The sequence below is a fragment of the Sinocyclocheilus anshuiensis genome, unplaced genomic scaffold (genome assembly GCF_001515605.1).
Source record: "Sinocyclocheilus anshuiensis isolate Anshui unplaced genomic scaffold, SAMN03320099.WGS_v1.1 scaffold94, whole genome shotgun sequence".
NCBI classification, from domain to species: Eukaryota; Metazoa; Chordata; class Actinopteri; order Cypriniformes; family Cyprinidae; genus Sinocyclocheilus; species Sinocyclocheilus anshuiensis.
The window spans coordinates 57,494-79,123 of record NW_015546049.1 but is presented as its reverse complement, the minus strand read 5'-3'; the positions used below and the strand labels follow the sequence as shown (position 1 = coordinate 79,123).

Genomic DNA, 21,630 nt, shown 5'->3' with positions numbered 1-21,630 from the left:
TCTTTGCTGAAGTTGGTTGATGAAAAAGAACCAGTTTGTGTCAGAGAATCTTGATGAATGGAAAAGTCAAGGCCGAAGCCTGGCACGTACTTAGAGTTTCCTGGAGCATTGCAGCTCACATTTTCATCTTCTCAGAATACAACTGAACCACCGACTCTGGGCGGGTCCCTGGTGTGAGGCCTTTTTAAGGTCTCGGAAGATTCCCGCCTCTCAAGATGGGCTTGTCCAATGAGAAAGGCCGGAATCCCAAGTGGGAGTTTTGAGATACTGGGGAGTTTTTATGACCCTTTGTGTGAAAGCATGGTAATTTGCATATGGAACTTGAATCGAAATTACTAAAGATTCTCAGGACACTAATATATGGCCTATGTACCAACATATAATATACACTCTCGTTTAGATCATCAGAAGACTAATTCATAGATACTAAACATGGTAGGGTTACATATATGTAAGATGACAGGAATGGGTTCCATCATAAGCATGCATAAAATAGTCTAAAAATATCAAAGACAACATACACAATGACCTGAAGGATATGTGTGTTCATTCAAAGAAAGGTTTTCCTATGAATGAATTAGTAGAAAAGTCCATTTCTACTGTGCATTGTGCCTCTTGCTATGGAACATGCAGTGATTTTCTCTCTGCTCACATTCCTCGGGGTCATAAAACCAGTGGTATCAGCATTAGTTGCCATGGGGACCAGGGGCCGGTTCGGCTTTCCTAGGGTGTTACGCATTTCGGGGGAAGGGTCCATAGGTCCTCATATGGCTTGTTAACTGAGGGGTGTTACAGAGTATTTGTTAAATATAGCTAACAAAATATATATTGTGTGTTTGATTGGTCCAGACGCTACAAAAATAATGTGTTTTTTTAACTTTAAACCGCATAAACACATTTCATTACACCAAATACACCAAATAATGTTTTTTTTAGCAGCATCATATGACCCCTTTAATAATTTCATAGACTTCTGCAGGTCTAGTACACAAAACCTCAGCACAAAGAGCAGGGGAATATTATAATATCATTTCATAAAGGCTCATGCATTAGAAGAGTCATAACAGTTAACACGCAAAAAAAAAAGCTCACTGTAACGTGAGAGCAAAATCAATAAAAGAAACCTCTGTCTATATCTATCAAACTCTCCATTAGGGAAATGGATTATGGAAATAAGCAAGCACTGAGGAATTACTATTTCCCTCCATCCACAAGGATTCATTTCTGTCTTATCTATACAGAAGTGCCGAAATCAGGTGGTGTGAACATCACTGCTGTGTGTGTGTGTGGTGACTAATCAGTGTGAGAGCTCTTCATTGCAGTGCTCTTGTGTGTGTGTGAGACGCTGCTGAGTGAATGAGATGTTTTACTGGAAGGGCTCAGATGTATTAGCCGGAGCCAGTCGGTCTGTGCATTACATATAAGTCATTAACAATCAGGACACATTCAATTCAAGTTTGACAGCAACACCCACGCACGCACGCATGCACACGCACACGCACACACACACACAGACATTTTGTCATACTGAAGTGCACAGTCAGCTTTACAGATGATGTCATCCTAATGCAAATCATGTTATTTAAAGCCATAGTTCATTCGAAACAGAAATTCCGTCCTCATTTACTCGTCATTTTAAACTTGTATGACTTTCTTTGTTCTGTGGAGCACAAAAGGAGATCAATTAATGAACACCTGGTTGGAAGTTTGAAAAACAACCCAGTATTTAAAGCTACACCATGTAATTGGTTTTGGTCAAAATTACTTTTGAGTTTGTTACTTATAAACACACAGCTTTTCTCTTCATAGGGTATTAATTTGATGGACCGGAGTCGTGTGGATTATTGTGATGTTTTTATCAGCTGTTTGGACTCTCATTCTGACGGCACCCATTCACTGCAGGATCCATTGGTGAGCAAGTGATAAAATGCTAAATTTCTCCAAATCTGTTCCCATGAAGAAACAAACAACATCTTGGATGGTCTGAGGGTGAGAGCATTTTCAGCAAATTTTCATTTCTGGGTGAACTATTTTTTTTTAATAATGAGCGAGTACATCATAAATCCACCTTTCAAATTGTGTTTTTGCCTTATCATGGATCACAACTGTAAACCTATAATTATTTACATTTTAGAATTGTCCAGGCAGATTTCACTGGAAACTTCAAACTTTTGCTATTCATCCCTATGTGTTTAAGTTTTTTGTGTGCCATCTAGTGCTTCATACTCCAGTCCAGTGGGTGGCGGAAATTTTCCAATTTTCCAATTTACACCAATGTAAAAGGGGCATTTTTACTGTTCAACTGCTCCAATATTAGGCTTCTTTTTTATTATTATTATTTTTTTTAAGCAAAATTGATCTGAGAACTAGGAAAACGATACACAAGCCACATGTACTTTTTTGCTGCATGAAGGTAATGGTGAGTAAATAATGACAGGATTTTCATTTCTTGGTGAACTATTACTCTATGAACTAACACAAGATAAAGTGTACTTACATACTACATTTATTGCTAATATCAATATACTCTTTCACATCGTTTTTCTAAGTGACTGGCATTTGACTAATATCTCACTGTTTTTGTGTGAAATATTTAGGGGTCAGCTTCCTTAATATTTCACCCTTTGAACAATCCAAATTAAATGTGAATCCATTTGTTAAACAGGGAAATGGGGAGAAATATAGTTCTACTGATTTTCCAGTAAGTGACTTACATTATCTCCTGGTTTAACGGACACAGCCACCACAGATCCTGGCATGGGAGAGCGGAGGATACTACTGGTGTCTTCTGGAATCTTCTCTGGCATGTGCTTACTGAGATATGCTGCCAGTTTACTCAGCACACGCAACTTAAACTGAACACATGAAACACAGAGAAACGGTTACACAGATACCTCAATTAAATACAGAATACTATGATGATACAAAAAAAAAAAAATTAATGAGACACTCCAAAAGAAAGACCCAAAAGAACATCAAACCCACATTTCCCCCAAATGTTTTTTAGATTAAATTTTTTTTAACAATATAAAGTCTAGTGCACATTATATCTTATTCAGACCAAGATCAATGATAATTCAATAATAGCCCATAATATCACAGAAGATTGCACATCCAAGAAAATTATGGAAAATTACTTGCTTGCAGGGCTTTCAGATACTTGGAAATGCTGCAGAACGTACCCATGCTTTGTGCCCATGTATATTTCATTTTCTTGCCTTAACTGCCTTTGACTAATTTTTAAAATCTCATACATTTTGGTAAACCCACATGAGTAATTCATCTTCTGAAGTGCTCATTGTAACATCTGAGTGTTTTATAAACATGACTTTAGTTTCCAGACACACTCATCAGGCATCCTTCTGTTTGGATCTGCTGATTTTCACCAGTTCTTGTCATTTTTGTGTTTAGTATGTAAAAGATAAAGTGTGATGGTTTATTTGGTTATAATGACCCCATTAGTCCCTGATGTTAGATGCTGTAACTGCATCTTTTCATTGACGGCCATTCAAAATGAGTTGTGTATTCTGAATGCAGTTTTGCAAAAAACACACACTAGAGGTTTGAAAGAGGTCTCTTCTGTTCACCAAGGCTGAATTTATTTGATCAAACTAGAGTAAAAACAGTAATATTGTGAAATATTATTACAGTTTAAAACAACTATTATCCATGTAAATATAATGTAAAATGTAATTTATTGATTTGATGCAAAGCTGAAGTTTCCGCATCATTACTCCAGTCATCGGTGTCACATGATCCTTCAGAAATCATTCTAATACACTGATGTGCTACTCAAGAAACATTTCTTTTCATTACCTATGTTGAAAATGTATAATAATTTGATAGATTTTTGTCAGGATTCTTTGATGAATAAATGTTTCAAAATTTCTATTTAATTTTTAATTTTTTTGTCTATTTAAGATTTTTGTCTTTACTGGCATATTCGATTCATTTGATGTGTCTGCTGAAAGTATTAAATACAAAAAAAATGTATAATAATAATAATAAAATCTTACTGACCACAAACTTCTGAATGGTATGGCCAATATTTAATTATATTATAGCAGATGTTTCACCAGTTCCCAGTTCTTTTTTTGAAGACTCCATTTTTATGTCACAGCTCACAACAAATAGCTAAGACATGGTTTGAGAGTGCATTTTACTCGTGTGAAACCATGATTTTCTCCATAGCTTCCCATCTTCACCTTTAGATGGCAGCACAAATCTGTATCCGGTCACATGCTGGGCAGCTAACGGTTTATTTTGCTTTGTGTGTCTCAGACAGATGAAAGGCTCTGTCAGTGGCCAGTCTAATTCAATTAACAGACGAGTGAAGCCTGGCCCTCCGCACTGCTCAGTGAATGAAAAGCAGTTTTGTCAATTTAATGATTACCAACGCCAACACACACAACCTCTCTCTCCCTCTCACAGCAGCAGCAGTATGCCAAGTGCATCCGCCCCCTGCTCTCCATACAGACACTAATGGAGAGCCATTAGCTCATAACAGCCTGCAGAGCAAATGAAGAGCTAATTAATACAGTCGCAAAAAGAACAGGGCACCGACACTACAGGATGGAGGGGTGAGCGTGTTGTGAGATGGATATTTGCATACAATAGGGGTCATACCTCCACACCATTTTCACAGCATCATTTACAGAGCTCAAATGCTCAGAAAAAGCTTCATAAATTATATATAAAAAGTTTCTGAAAACTTTTTTATGGGTGTGTGTTCATACTTGGTGGACAATGGACTGTGGTGCGACTGCTCTGTTAATGTGGTTCATTTGAATAAGTGTGAACGCTGCCATCTGAACCTTGGTGCGCACCAAACAAGCTGACCAAGACCCACTTTTTCCACTTCCAAACAAACTGCTGCAGTTCGACAGAAATATGAATGCAACGTGGACCAACAACATATAAACAAACTAAAAACATTCTCTTATCTTATGAACTACAAGCTCATCATGTTCATGCTCATGGCCAGTTTGGTACAGGCATCGGAACCGCTGTCTCTTTGAAGCGGATCTCCATGTGTGCAGCAATTCTGCCAATTTCTGGCACCGTTTCGACTCTTTTACACATTTTATAAGCGCCAAGCTCTTTGAAAGTTATAAGCTGGTAAAAATACCACCATATGTACACGCATCCAACAAGCATATTTAGCCCAGCACACAGCATTGTTTTGGATGTTCGGTAAGTTCTGTCGCAAAATATATGTCATAAAAGCTGTCCAATCAGGTTGTGGCTGTATCCTTGTGCCTTTTGTTTTGTATTTTTAGGTTCAGTGTTAAAAATGACAGTGTGAACGCTAAGTGAACCGGGAATAAATGGATCAATTTCTTTTTTGGTCCGGACCAAAAGAACCAAGAGAACCAAACGACAAGTGTAAACAAACCCTACAGGTTTCCCACCCTCACTGGTACTTCCTGACCAGCGTGTCATTGTGAAGACCCCCTTGTATATTAGTGATGATGTAATTTCTGTGCTATATTTAGCAGAAAGGAAAAGGTGGCTCACTCATTAATCACTGGGTAGATCTCTGAAGGGAATATGTCTGCTTTCCAGTAATTCAACTAAGGAAGCCTTACATCATGTGTGTTAAACTCAGGTCACACACGGTAATGAAGGGCGATGATTCTGTGTCCGGGGTCAAATCACTCAATCTCTGAGCAACAAGGTGAAGTCACAACTGAAATATTTAGTGGTTGCCAGCATGTGCTTAGAAGAACCACAACACAGTTGGGTATTTGAACTTAAAATATAGAAATATAAAATATATGATTATTTTAATTTAAAATATATTATAAAATAGTTATTTATCATTACAAATTACATTACCAATCAATTAAAATACAATTTGGGGTCAGCTAGATGTTTTAAATAATTTGATTCAGTCACCATGACTGCATTTATTTGATCAAAAATACAGTAAAAACAGGAATATTGTGAGCAGTCTTCAGTGTCACATGATCCTTCAGAAATCATTCTAACATGCTGAATTGCTGATCATGAAAAATTTCTTATTATTAATGTTGAAAACAGTTGTGCTGCTTCATATTTTTGTAGAAACCATTAATTTTTATTTTTTTTTGATGAAAACATTTTTATTTAAAATGTCTTTACTGCCATTTTTGATCAATTTAATGCATTCTTAAACTATTCATTTTTTACTGTCCCCAAACATGGGGCATATTGCCAGTATAACAATTTGAGTAAAAAGGGGAATTAACAATTCTGAAACATGAATTTTAAACTGCAGAAACTTTGGATATGGCAGATCTGTAATCTGTGATGACAAAAAGCCCCATTTACAGCATTCATTACTTCAGTAACACTGTTACATAATCCTTAAGAAATCATTCTTACGTACTGAATTGGTACTCGAGAAACATTCTTATTATCAGCACAGTTGAACATAGTTGCGCTGCATAATGATGTGTGGAGACTGGAGACTGCAATAAAGTGTCTTTTTTTCAGCTGCTAAAGCATTGAGTGCACTAAAGTCCCTGTACACTTGTGAATCAAATTTCGATTTTAAAAATGACCAAAAAGCAGCATTTCTTTACAAACACTTCAGTCCATACTCTGTTTTGAGAAACTAAGGCTATTCCAAGTATAACCTGCAACACTGAAGTGAAGACTTAGGCTTCTAAGTTTCAAAGAAAATGCCACATCTGCTACTGACAGATATTATAGATGGACTGGAATTATTAAGGTCAGATGAATCACAGTTTGAGGTGTTCATCTGCAAGGTTCGCGAAGTCTGCTACAAGCCAATCACACCTATGGGAAGCGCTGCAGAAAACATGAAATGAGACTGTACCTGAATACTTTAATAAACCGACTGCCAGAATGCACAAGGTCTGCACAGCTGTCACATGCAGGCTTTCTACACACATTGAAGAAATGTAAAGTGAACGGTCACAAAATCATGCTCCATTCTAGAGCAAGGGGTTGTGGTTGATATTGGCCCGTAAAGCATGCAAATATGCACACGTCAAAAATCTACCAGAAATATTATACCATCCTGGCACCATTGACATAATTTTCAATGCACCTTGATTTGGGACACACTAATCCTAATCTCGCATGCCATTTAGAGATGGACAATATGCACATTTGGGATGCAGCCTATAAGGTCAAGATCAAGTTTTGATTATTTATAGTAAGGATAAAGGCATGATACTGTTTCTGGTACTCACTAATGAATTTTTACTCATGAAGTAGGTTAGGGAAGGTGCTTTGAGGCTTGAGGTGCTCTACTAATGGTCTCACAGCATTTCTGAGTGCCATTCCTGAGAAGATACATCTATATTACTTGTCTGGCATGAGGAAACTCTGAAAACTGTTAAACTCTGGTTTCTGCTGGACATGATGGAGAAACAGACAAGCGCTGACGACCACAGCCCCACTGTCCCGTTAACACAGAATGAACGGAAGGCATCCCATAATAGCCATGACCCCAGGGAAACTTTGAAACAAACCCCCTCAGAAGATCTTTGAAGCAGAGACCCCCCATGAAGCACACGCATGTGCAGTCTGGAAGCCGGCATTTCCTCTTCTTTTACAGAGTTACTGTGTTTTTAACCCTGTTTGCTTGTTTAAACTGGTGATTCGCCGATGCTGATTTCTTTAGGTGGCTTTGGGTAAACAAAGACGGGACGGCTTGGGTTGATTTGTAGTTGGATTGAGACACCTGTGCTTTGTTTTGAACACACTGAGTGTGAGAGTCTGTGTGTTTGCGTGTTTGGCAGATCGACTGGAGTGTTAAGACAGGATACACGCTCCTGTGAGTGACATTATATAGCATATATCACCCAGCATGAGGTACACAGAAAAACACCATAAAGTGCTCATGGACCAACAAAAACAATAACTATAACCAGAGCCTAAAACGAACACTCACCAAGCACCAAATGTCAGTAAAATCAGCGTTGGTGAGTATATGAAACAGTGTTTCTCGCCAGTTGGCCAGTAACTTTTTTATTAATTCTAACAATGCCTGAGAACGTGATATGGTTTAACACAAAGACTGTGTTGCAATTATATAATTCATGATTTATGAATTTATAACTCATGATAACAGTGTTTTCAGTGTCTTTGTTTGCAGCAAATGCTGCTCCACATGAACTCCATCTATGCAAGTGCTATGAGTTTGAGTTGCTTATAACGTGCATTTGAAAATCGAACATGTGCCAACCATCTTCCCAAGTTTGAAAAGAGAATTATTATTATAAAGCAATAAGCACCAAGAAGCCGTGGTTTACAGTGAATTTATAACAGCTAAGGGGCATTGTTAGGCAGGACGCAAAGCGGGGTGCCTAAAACCCCCTTAGCTGTTATAAATTCACTGTAAACCACAGCTTCACGGAGCTTATTGCTTTTATAAAATGGTTATTCCATATACGTAGTTAGGTTTCACAAAATAAAACAAAGCAAATAAAGTGTAATGATATTAATAAAAACAGTATTCTTCCACCAAACAATGTAGTTCCTCAGAAACAGTTGTGGTTGCAACAAAGTGGTTGCCAAGCAACAGACAAAGTCAACAAAGGTGTATGTTTGTAGAGTAATTTACAACAGCTTCGAACGAGGCTCAACCAATCAGAATCAAGGACCGGAACTATCCGTTTTATAATTGTTATTATAATATACATTTAAATTATTATGAAATACTTTACAAAAAATGGTTCCGAAACGCTATTATTTCTCCGTGTCTTTATCATTATAGCTGTGGTGTGGACTTCACTATTCCCTAATTAGAACGATTATTAAAACGGTATCTTTTTCCATTATAGCTATTATCCTTGGTGTGACTTCAGTCATTATCGTACTTATCAGCTACTGAACGATTCACACAAGCAATACTTGAGGATGAACTACAGACCGATAACTAACAGAAACATCGGAGACTAGAACGGTCTTTGAAAACATTCATATTAGCAATGGTTCTCAACTGAAGGGTCACAGACAAAAAAAAAAAAGGTTTCTGACAGGGTCTTGGACAACATGAAAAAACTATAATAATACAAATAAAATCATATAATCATGAATGGCTTGGGTAAAAAAAATTTAAAAATGCTTATTCAATTTTAAAAGAAGAGTACTTTGTTCATTATTGCCCAAATAGTTTTTTGTCATCCGAGGTTGTTTGTTCAGCCAAACTCTGCAGTATTTTGGCATGGGTTTGGCATGCTCATCCTTAAAAAGGACCCTCATCCGTTATACACTGAAAAAAACATGAACAAAAAGTATGCGAGATAAAAGAAAATATGACCATGTCTGAAATTAAAGGCGAGTTAATTTAAAGCGAGGATGAACATTTGTGCTGTGGACAATTATATGCTTAATAAATAATACATAAGCTAAATAAAACATTCCAATGCTATAATTGAAGAACATTTTGATTAACTTTAATATGATACATTTTGCTACTGTGCTAGGCCACCATCTCCATAATCTGGCTTTTGAAGTAAAACCAGTTGAGAACCACTGACATATAGTTCATGCTTGAGGTGCTTGTTTAAAGACTTACTGAAGTGCCCAGATACTGCAGGGTGATTTCTCCAGCTGCTGTCCGCAACAGACACTGCATTTAGAGACAAAACAGTAAAACATAATGTGTGTTAATGTATACCGGGGTTGTGCTTATATCACAGCTATGGTGAATTCTTCGTTCTGACTGGCCAACATGTTTCTAGTGTATCGATTCATTTTATTAAAATACACAGCTGGTTTGCTGACCTCATTACAGCTGCATATAGGTGCCATAAGAAAATAGTTCTACACACAACAGGTTTTTAGGGGCAAAGAACATATAGGTAACTGTAGTATAAGTAAGGGACAAATGTAAATAGTATATAAGGGATAAATATACAAATAGTTCCAACTCTAAATTCTGTTTGGATGAGTATTTTTTAAGCAGTTGTAAAATACAAATAAACACACTCATCATGACGCATTCTATTATAATAAAGTTACTACATTGTTAATCAAAAATAAAATAACTGTTTATACATTATTAATATTACATTTAAAAATGCTGTAAAAAAAAAAATTTTTTTTAAAAAGTATGTCATTTCCTTGAAGGGGTTTATTTTACATAAAATGAATAATTTTTAATTTTATTTAAAAAAAATACTTGACATTGATTTTGTCTGGGACGCTAGTCAATTTATAGCGAAAAAAAAATCACAATGCAGTTGATCAATCAGAATCAAAAACTCCAAAGAGCTGTGTAATAAACTGAATAACTGACTCTGGATCAGTGGCGAGGCCAGTAATCTCCAAGTTGACAGATGTTTGTGCAATAGTGTGGTCCTCTGTTCTGTGCCTCTATCCAATAATATTATGGGCTTATCTAGTGAATGAACAATCCCAATTAAGTTTACAACATCAAACTAAAAAGGATACATTTATACTAAATATAAATGCAAAAAAAAAAAAAAAGAATTTAAAAATACTCCCTAATTTTTATAGCTTCATAGTTAAAGACAAAATGATATTAAAACAGACATGAAATCCCATGTAGGGACTCGGAATGCTCAATCTTTTTGGACATTTACAAGAACCATTTGAACACAGCAATTCAACAGAATAAATTAGGCTTTCCAAAGATAAACGAGCCTGTGTAGGACAAATTAATTCAGTAGAATGAATTAGACTTTTCTTAGTTTAGAAGTCTGTTTAGAACAAAACCATTCACTAGAATCAATCAAACTTTCTAAAGCTACATATGACAGAAGAAGGAGCATTTGGGATTAATCGATTCACTACAATAACTGAGCGATGCTACATGCGAGCAAGCTCAACACTGTGGTTGTTCACCTCCATTCTCTTGGCAGTTAAGTAATAAAAATGTGACATTTAACAGCAATCTTTATAATAACCCGATAATGATTCCACACATTGCGTTCATTAAAAGCAGCAGTCGCAAATCTCGAGAGCAGATCAGCAAAAAAAAAAAAAAAAAAAAAAAGGGTATACATTTGTAAAAAAATACACTTTACAAACTATATATACACAACAGATGTGGTTATTTTGCGGTTTTATTGCCACATCGTTAGTATATTCTGGCAGCTCTGATTGATTGAGTGGACCGGTCAGCAATCTGGGTGGACCAGAACCACCCTGGGCTTATGTGGCCTCTAGACAGCTGGATTGATTGGACAGTTGCAAAAATAATATTTACACCGCGGTTGTAAATACATCACCTCAGGTGCATTACTTATCAATAATTCATCATAATCTTTCAATTATTCCCTGCATATGCATATGTGTGTTTGTAAACCTGGAGATTCCTGTGTTTGCCGTTGATGGTGATGGGCAGCAATGCTGAGGCCAAGTTCCATTCTCCAGACACTTCAACCTTCTCTCCATCTATCTCCACCTAAACCAACAAACACACACACGGTAGGAGTTAGACGGAGGACAACAAAAGTCTGTGTTATAATTGAGCTACTATGTGTGTGAGAGAGGAAAAAGCCTGAGCTGATCTGTATGAAAGAAACAGCGAGACAAAGAAATCAAATGTAAGTTTCTGAACTCATGTTATGTCAGTCAGTAGTTTCTGCACCCAAATCCACCTGATGCCTGTTAGGGGAGGTGGGGGGTTTCATGTTAGTCTTTTCTTTAAACCAGTGTCTCTGGTCAAACTGATTACCCTCAGCCCTCAAACACTTGTCTAAACAACAGTTCTGAATAATCAGTTACATTCCCAAAGCAGGCTGGGACACTGGAACCTCCTGGGCCCTCTCAGGAGCAGGGGGTCCAGTTTGATGTGCAGTTCTGGGAGAGAAACACACATCCAGCCCTCAGCTGTAAGAGAAAGAGAGAGAGGGGTCCACAGAGATCAGGTGAGGCCCCTGAACCCCCGAGGCTCCTTTTATCCCTGACTGAAGGGCCACAGGTGTCTAAACACACAGTTAGTGAGTGACGTCTTAGGGAAAGTGTGAGAGCTGCTGCTCTGTGAGGGTCTTTCAGTAACAGAAGAGGAAGACACAGATCCTAAAGTGATTTAGACTCAAGAGTTGAGGGATTGATTTCAACGTAAATACCACAAAGAACATGGGCGTTAGCGAGGGAGCAAAAGCGCTCACTAGGAGTACTATAACAGAAGCAGAGAACATACCACATATCACACAGAAATCATCTGGATAAGCAGGCTGAGTTATGACTTAATGAGGACAATATTTGTCGAAATTGCGAGAAATCTGACATCTTAGCTTGTTAGAATCACAAAAGTTTGTAAATCAACCACCTGAGCCACAGAAAAATGCATTGGCTTGACAAAAAAAAATAAAAAATAAAATAAAATAAAATAATGCTTGCAAGAGTACTCCCAAATTAAATTTAATTAAATAGGATAAAACGTAATATACTGGCCATTCATCTAGGTTTAATGGCTATTCCCTGTCTATGGTCCAAGACACTGGGACAGGCTCCTGAATCTCCCACGACCGTACACAAGATTGCTTAATGTATGAAGCCTTGCACCACAGCTCCTACTGAGATGTGACATGAGATGTAATATTTTGAACAATTTTACTCACCGTATAGTTGTTTCCAGACCGAGACACTCCCAGCATGTGAACGCCTTGATCAAGTTCCACACACAACTCCCACTGTCTGCTCTCTGCAGGAACAATGGACACCCTGCAACACACAGACACAGAATGTTTATAGTCATAATGGGTGCTTCAAATACACTGTCTTTCTCTCTATTTAAGTCAATCACAAATTTCTCACTGTAACCATTTTCAGCTATAAAGTTTCTTTCCTCTACAGATGAACTAAACCCCAACCCGCACACACACAAACCACCTGGATGCCGGCTGTTTGACTGACAGCTAGGAGACCTAAAGTAAATGTATTAGGAGGAATGCAGTGTTTTTCCACTGTGGTGGGCTGCATTCACTACAAAGAGAAAGTCCACCCCCCACCAATAACTTTTGGAACACATAAAAAAGAGAAAAGAAAGAGACAGAGAAGGGGGGAACTGGAGAGATGTTTAGACAGATGGCCTCTCTGCATCTTTTTTGTCAAATGTAAATTGGTGGCCTTTTTCAGATGAAGAATAATTATGACTGTTTCACTGGCCGAGTCTGAGGGGCAACACTGGCAACCAATTAATTTACAATTAAAAGACTGTTACATTAAATGCGCTAAATACAACTTCTGTTTTTGTGGTTATACTTTCAAAGCAGTTTGATAGTTGCAAGCACTAAATGTTTATTCACAGTGCTGTACGCTTGCCTGCTGGGCTTCAATTGTAAGCAGATCACTGCCAAGCGCATTTCCTGTATGTTTGTACATTAGGAGGTTATTGTCTGAACCTTGAATTTAACCTGGTATATTGTGTTAATGCTTGAAAAGGTAACAGGTGGATTTACACAGCAATATAAGGAGAAGTATGGAACATGGTGCCCCTGAAGCATAAGCTTTCTTTTACAAACACACACAGAGATACTGGACTGCTGCAGATATTCGGAACTTTGTCTGAAACAGCTGGAAGGAGAGAAGATCCTTTTGGATTATTCATTATTACGCTTTATTATCTGTTCCCATGAACAAATAAACTCATCTACATCTTTGATGGCCTGACGGTGAGTAAATGTTCCTTTAATAATAGTCATAGAGAACTTGAAAATGGTGATGTGAGCTACTGTTTAACTGAATGACAAGAGTGTCCGTAGTTTATCAGTGTGTGTAATCCAGATGCCCCATCTGTCTCTCACCTCAGATCTCCCAGGAACTTCTGAGATCGGAGCTGCGCTGCTACATAAAGAGCCGCAGCCGTAGCCAGCAGCTCCCGTCTTTCTCCTGCTGTTAACATGTGACCTTTGAACCCATCAGGATACACCTCCGGGAGAAACTTTGTGCTGATATCACCAGACACAAACCGAGGGTGGACGATGATCTCTCTCAGTAGAGGAATGTTATGGGTCACACCTGTGCGAATGAGAAAACTGGAAATTCAAGAAATGTTGTGCATTTGAAGTATTTTGACCTTTAAATGTTTCTGCCTACTTATTTATGCAATTTACCTCTGATAACATAATTATCAAGTGCTTCTTCCATTTTCTTCAGGGCTTCTTCTCGTGTTTTACCATACGTGACCAGCTAGTCGACGTCAACAATAATAAATCAGTGGACTAGTCTGACAGCTTAAATGAAATGAGACTGTTAAAATGGTCTTGGATTACTATTCTATTACCTTAGAAATCATGGGATCATAGTAGATACTAATGTCACTTCCTTCTTGAATTCCACTGTCCACTCGAACCTTCGAAAGAAAAGCAAAATAACTATTATCATCAAAAATCGAATTCCCAAAAACTTAATGTTTTGAGCTTTTGCAGTATGTCTTTTTTTTTTTTTTCATATGGCCTACTTCACAAAAAGCGTGCCCTGCATTTCATGTGATTTTTCAAAACAAATCTTTAAGGCAAAAATCACCGGAACACAAAACTATTAATAACCACCGAACACATCACACAATGTTCTCTTTTTGGCCCTGCCTATAAATGAAAGAATCATTTGTAAATATCCTCAGTGATGTTTGCTTTCTTTAGACATTTAAACCTCATCCGTGTATGTCTGTGCGTGTGTGTTTCTGAAATCAAAACATTTTGCTCATCCTGTCCTGAGCAGCTCCCGGAAACCAGTGATCTTTCACTGAAGAGGACGTGTCTTCCTGTATTGATCGATGTGCGAATCTGACACACAAACACATTTACTCTCAATCGAACATACTAAAACACTTAATTATGTACAGTAAAGAGGACTGGAGGCATTTTTTTTTCCATTTGTCCTTAGCTCACAGACAACTTAATAATAATAATAATCGGTCATATTTTGAATCACACACACACACACATATACACTGAACAAAATTATAAACGCAACACTTTTGTTTTTGCCCCCATTTTTCATGAGCTGAACTCAAAGATCTAAGACTTTTTCTATGTACACAAAAGGCCTATTTCTCTCAAATATTGTTCACAAATCTGTCTAAATCGGTGTTAGTGAGCACTTCTCCTTTGCCGAGATAATCCATCCACCTCACAGGTGTGGCATATCAAGATGCTGATTAGACAGCATGATTATTGCACAGGTGTGCCTTATGGCGCTTTTCCACTGCGTGGTACGACTCGGCTCGGCACGACTCAGTATGGTACGACACGGCACGGCTCGGCTCGGTTTGCGTTTCCACTGCAGTTCAGTACCGCTTTAGAGTGGGCGGGATTATTCAAATGTCGTTATAGTTGCGCCGCCTCTATTGCCGCGACTCCTGAAAAACTTTTTCATTCCACATCGCCCCATCAAGCTCTTTTTTTTAAACACTTGAATGTGGATAAGTTTCATAAATAAAAAATAAAGAAATAAACAACATTTTGAACAAAAAGCTGAAAAAAGACTATGAATTGGATTCAGAATGATAATCAAAACGTAGATAAAGTCGAACAAAACCCCAAAGCTTGATAGTTATTACCTCTTCATCGGTCGACATTTTATTCACTATTCCATAACGTTACACAGTTTTGATACTGTTTTATGTCTGATGATCGTGTTAGAATACATGTGGAAGCATCTGTTGTTTCGGTTTCTTCTTCACTTGTGTTTTTTGGAAATTCTGTACAGAAGATGTGTACTAGCGCCCCCTACAGTATAACAATGAAAACACGGATTCTAGGAACACAAGTATAGCTCAAATATATTTAGACTTTTTCTAAGTATAAGTCAAGTATATTAAATGTCATTTTAAGTATATTTCTGAGAAGTACATAAAAAGTAGACAAAGTATACTTTCCTATTTTTAGTTTAAAAGAAGTATACTAATAGCACACTTGAATAAACTTATTTTTCGTAAGGGTAGACTAATGTTGATGTTTTGTAGTTTTATTGATAAGGACTACTGAGTCTGACCAGCTTCTCACTGCAATAAGTCGTGACAGACTGTGTTTTTTATTTACATTATTCATTTGGCATGCAGTCTTTTTTATTCAAAGCATTCAACTACATATTTTATTCCCTGAACATGGGACCATTTTTGATTATCAGTTCCTCTGAGTGCCTGCTGGAGTCTGCTTTTGAAGTCAAATCAACTGTCCGTGTTTCATCAGATCCCAAAGAAGCATTCACCAAGTTCAATTGCTCAAAAAGGCCCCATCAGCAAGCCTTGTCCGCTTCAATTAGCGGAGAGTGGCATCGACCCCTTTGTTAGTGGGCAAGGTGTCCGGAGCTTTTGTCTGAGAGCATGGAACCCAGACAGAGACTAGACAGGCAGTGGCTGCAGATTTACACTGCAGATTATGGCAGTCAAAGCCTGCTCAGCTCTGAACAGAGCTCAAGTTTGGACAGTGTCCCTGTGTTTATACTGTAAAGGGTTTTGTGTTACTGGTCTGTTGCTCTTCAAGCTGATTGTTTCCATTCATTCTTTCAGAGTGGGTGAGAGGGAGAGAAAGAACTTGTTGAATAAAAGGCAGCTTCGGATCTGGGCTGCTATCTGTGATCGTGGATTCGTCCTTATGGGCTACTATTATAAACCACATAAAACAACCCTCTAGTTTGTTACAGCAGGATCTTTAAAAAGAGTAAAGTCCTTTTGTGCACTTCACAGTAAAATGGCCAGTAGCAGTAATATATCCCATTTTAATCCTTTGTCAGCCACCTGTAGCTATTCTCACCAAAGAATACATGTTTTTTCCTAAATATGTCAACTTGACTATTACAGTATCATATTAGCACTCAAAGTTTAGGGAAAATACCTGTAAGTTGTGTGAATCAGGGTTAACTACAAAAACCTTAAAATGTTTTTACTTAAAATACCATATCTATCTATCTCTATATATATATTTATATATATATATATATATATATATATATAAACTATTATTATTATTATAAAAGGCCAAAGGCCTTATTATATAGAAATCAGAATGTTACAATATTGCCCCAATAAAATGTTGTCTATCAAATAGAATTATTATTATTACAATTAAAAGGCCTTATTATATAGAAATCAGAATGTTACAATATTGCCCCAATAAAATGTTGTCTACTACAACTCAAATAGAAAGTAAAACAAACATTAAAGTAATAATATATTAACTTTGTTTAATGATATTATAGTTTTAACTTTATATGGCTTGATTTAGGACAAATGTTGGTTTTTGGCAAAATAAACTAGAATACAGTGCTACAATTAGCCCCAATCTTGCAACCTAGACCCTTGTATACTAGTTACCAGTTACACTGTAAATATCTGTAACTCATGTTAACTTTTAAAACAAACAGAGATCAAATAAATACGATTTACATTCAAAGGATTAAAAGGAAACAAATATACCTAAAATCATACCAATTATAGTTTATAATGTCAAGCGATCACACTTTTAAATACGTGTCATCATCACTCTAGTAGGTTGTGATTCAAGCTGTTCCCAGTCTCTACTACACACGCACAAGAGAACAGGAAAAAACAAACGGGCTAAACAGATCTGTGTACTAACATTGGGCAGGTCGAGTGGCTCCTGGTACTGTGACAGCCGGCCGATGGATGGGAGACCAAATGATTTGTACGGATCCTGAAAAAGAGAGAGATAAAGAGAGGAAATATTAGTTCTCAAATAAAACACAGGAAACAAGAGGTCAAGCGTCTGTCCTTAAAGTTTGTCTTAACTCGATTCAAACTGTGGCTCAGATAAGCTGAGTTAAGATGGCCTATGTGGTTTCTCTCCTCTTTGGTGGGCATAAACTCTTCTGCCATCCAGACTGGGTCATGCGGGCACATTTTAACATGATGAGATGAGACACAAGACCCACACTGGGCTGGAGCCAGTTCACTAAATATAGATGAACTCAATATTCTCATCATCTGATTAGGTGTTATTCAGGCTTATTAAAATGTCTGACTATAATAATCCTGAGCACACAAAAGACCGGTTGTTAGACACAGATTAAGATGAGTCCAGGATTAAGCAGATCTCTTGAAGGAGTGAAAATGCTGTGCATCCCACTTAAACCAAAACGCAAAGGAAAATCATCTCAAAGTTGAACATTAAAGCATTCAATGTCATTTTATGGCGGGATAATCCATCTTCATGAAGACATATCATTTAACAGGACCGGACCTACTCAAGATAAAAAACAAACATGTGTCCAAATCGGTCAATTACATGTCCAGATCATGAGATCATCCGATTTCACCCCATAAACAGACAAAAAAATGTCTGAACCTTAATGATCATGAAAATAATGACACATGAAGTCAATGAATTCCATTTTAAGACCACTTATGTGAAACAATGTATTTTTTTCCCTTATTTATTCTGGGCTGAAATGTCACCTGGGTATGTTCTTTACAGAATTTATCAGATGTAATCACAGACTCAATGATAGCGAGATCAGATCTCGTCATACCTCCATACCAACATCCCATTGTAGTATATATTCCTGCTGTAGTCAAATTTATATTTTGCACTAGCACAAAAATGTAAATAACGGTCTAAAAACAAATTTTGTGAAGCATATCATGTGCATATAATTTTTTTTTGCCCAGGACTTTGTGTACACTACTGTTCCAGCATTTGGGATTGGTAAGACTTTATTCTCCCAAAGGCTGCGTCTGTTTGATCAAAAGCACAGAAAAAAAACCCTGTAATATTGTGAAATACTATTACAATTAAAAATAACTATTAATTTATTCCTGTGATGCAAAGCTGAATTTTCAGCAGCCATTACTCCAGTCAGTGTCACATGATCCTTCAGAAATCATTTTATGATTTGCTGCTCAAGAAACATTTATTTTTATCAATGCTGAAAACAGTTGTGCTGCTTGTGATACATTTTATTTTTTGAAACATTTAATCATTATTTTTTATTCATATATTTGATGATAGAGAGTTAAAAACAGCATTTATTTGAAATAGAAATCTTTTGTAACATTTTTAAAATGTCTTTTCTGTCTTCTTTGATCAAATTAATCAATTTTTGCTAAATAAAAGCATTAATATCTTAATGACCCCAAACTTTTGAACGGGAGGGTATATTTAAATATATATAGAAATAATTATACAATTATTTGCATTTTTTTTCTATATATATATATATATATATATATATATATTCTGTGTATATATATATATATATATATATATATATATATAATGCAGTGACGGTATAAAGTGTCTATCGTTAGAGATTTTGCTATATGATTTATATTGTGTATGTAAACATATCTGCTTAGCACAGAACTGCTCAAAGTTATTGACACTTTAGAGTTGTAAAGAAACATGCATGAATGAAAAAATAAAGAGCGGGATGCGCACATTGCTAAAAAGATTTCAAGTCGGCATGAAACGGAAGTTGAGATTGTCCTTTTTTTCCTATTGTGACGTATATCCGAGTGAACCGGCTACTGAAATGAGAAAAAATGAAGGAATTGATTGGATTGTTGGAAGTTGGGCGTTGCTAACAAAATGAAGGCAGAAACGAGACAGACCAAGATAGCCCTGCCCTCACGCCATAGCACATGACAGGAAGAGAAGAGAAGTCGTTTCGAGGGGGGAGGGAAGGTTAACGTATTTGATTAAAGATTATGAGAGCACATTAATTTTTAAAAAATAATGAAGTGCACAGATAAATCATTTATAATAAACAGTACAATATTACATATAAAATAAGAATTGTACATTTTGATTTCATGGCGACTTTAATACGCAATAAGCCGTGAAAAAAGTACTCAGAGTGGTGCATAAAGACTACAGCCATGGCCAAAAGTTTTGAGAATGACACAAATATTAATTTTCACAATGTCTGCTGCCTCAGTTTTTATGATGGCAATTTGCATATAATCCAGAATGTTATGAAGAGTGATCAGATGAATTGCAATTAATTGCAAAGTCTCTCTTTGCCATGAAAATGAACTTAATCCCCCCCCCCCAAAAAAACATTTCCACTGCATTTCGGCCCTGCCACAAAAGGACCAGTTGACATCATGTCAGTGATTCTCTCGTTAACACAGGTGAGAGTGTTGACGAGGACAAGGCTAGAGATCACTCCGTCATGCTGACTGAGTAAGAATAACAGACTGGAAGCTTTAAAAGGAGGGTGGTGCTTGAAATCATTGTTCTTCTTCTGTTAACCATGGTTACCTGCAAGGAAACATGTGCCGTCATCATTGCTTTGCACAAAAAGGGATTCACAGGCAAGGATAATGCTGCAAGTAAGATTGCACCTAAATCAACCATTTATCGAATTTTATACAATTATATTTAAAAAAAAAAGTAAATTAAATAAATCACAAATGAACAATGTGCAAAATTGCTAAAATTACATTTTGTACAATAATAACCCAAGTGACAAGATATTTGAAAAACATTTTGTAAAAAATATTTTGAAATATTGACCCATCACTGATCTGAGAAGTACTAAGAACTTTAGTCACTGTATTGATTGCTTGTTGGTTTACCTCAGCATAGACTCTGCTCTCGATGGCCCAGCCATTTATGGGTATGTCAGACTGTTTTTGCTGGAGTTTGTAGCCCTTTGCGATGAGGATCATCTGCTGCACCAGATCCAGTCCTGTGATGCACTCAGTGATAGGATGCTCCACCTGAGAGAAAGACATAGTCACTAACATCCTATGACATGAACAACTGTCTACAAACGTAACTGTAAACGCAGTGTCAATCTCATTTTACTTAAATAAGCAAAAATTGGAATCTATCATCAGAATTAAAAGGCAACAAATTACCTCCCACCAAACACACTCAAACACTACATAGTTGTTTAAGAGACTCTCGTTAACCAGACAGCACCGCTAACAACTAGTCATTAACCCTGAGCGGAAATATTAAACCCTTTTCCTGCCCATGCTACCCTTCCTCATTCTGCGTGTTTTCCTTTGGAGGTCCACACTAATGAGCTTTATAGACACTTTGATGTCCTCTGTGGCTCTGGGTTCTAGTGAGGTGGCAAGTGAAATGATGATGAAGATCGACATACTAACTTACTAGATAGTGTATGTGCTCGGACACTTTCAGCCGTGGTGCTCATGCACGGACATGACTTCAAGTCATCTCTCCAAACAGTCATCCTGGGTTGTGTTCTTCTTTATGTGTCAGGTAATACATTTGAGATTTTCTAATCGTGATCATTCCTGTTGTATTAATTAGGTTAGGTCTGCATGCATGTTCTTTAAATGTATTCTTTAAATGCAGATCATGTCATCACACATTAAACCAGTAGTTCCCAACCAGGGCCCACTCCCTTTCAAGGAGGCCGCGGGATCAGTTAAATGTATTATATATATACACACACACACACACACACACACACACACACAGTCAAACTAAACACAGAAAATAAAGTAAACTGTGACTTATTATACCCAAAAATTATTCAGACACTTTGACCTGACCATGTTTTGCTTAAGTGTTATCTGACATTATCAATGTGAATTTGTTCTGACACGGTTCAATTTCTTGACATATTTTATTACCATTTTCTAAACTATAGTGAATAAACTGTAAAACTGTAATAATGTGTGAAATGTTGAAGGGGTCTGAATACATTTTGGTTTGACTGTGTATGTATATATATATATATATATATATACAGTGGGTA

General features: G+C 36.9%; 1 protein-coding gene across 1 annotated transcript in view; it reads right to left on the bottom strand.

Moving 5' to 3' along the window:
- Nucleotides 1-21,630, bottom strand: part of pcca (propionyl-CoA carboxylase subunit alpha) — a 56,198-nt gene that overhangs the window by 3,183 nt on the left and 31,385 nt on the right. Inside the window, exons 13-21 of the mRNA XM_016500253.1 lie at nt 20,474-20,617; nt 17,514-17,588; nt 14,216-14,284; nt 14,046-14,121; nt 13,737-13,950; nt 12,552-12,654; nt 11,291-11,389; nt 9,536-9,589; nt 2,715-2,855 (exon numbers count right to left, since the gene is read on the bottom strand). Coding sequence (XP_016355739.1) covers nt 2,715-2,855; nt 9,536-9,589; nt 11,291-11,389; nt 12,552-12,654; nt 13,737-13,950; nt 14,046-14,121; nt 14,216-14,284; nt 17,514-17,588; nt 20,474-20,617 — 975 coding nt within the window. The remainder of the gene's footprint in view (nt 1-2,714; nt 2,856-9,535; nt 9,590-11,290; nt 11,390-12,551; nt 12,655-13,736; nt 13,951-14,045; nt 14,122-14,215; nt 14,285-17,513; nt 17,589-20,473; nt 20,618-21,630) is intronic.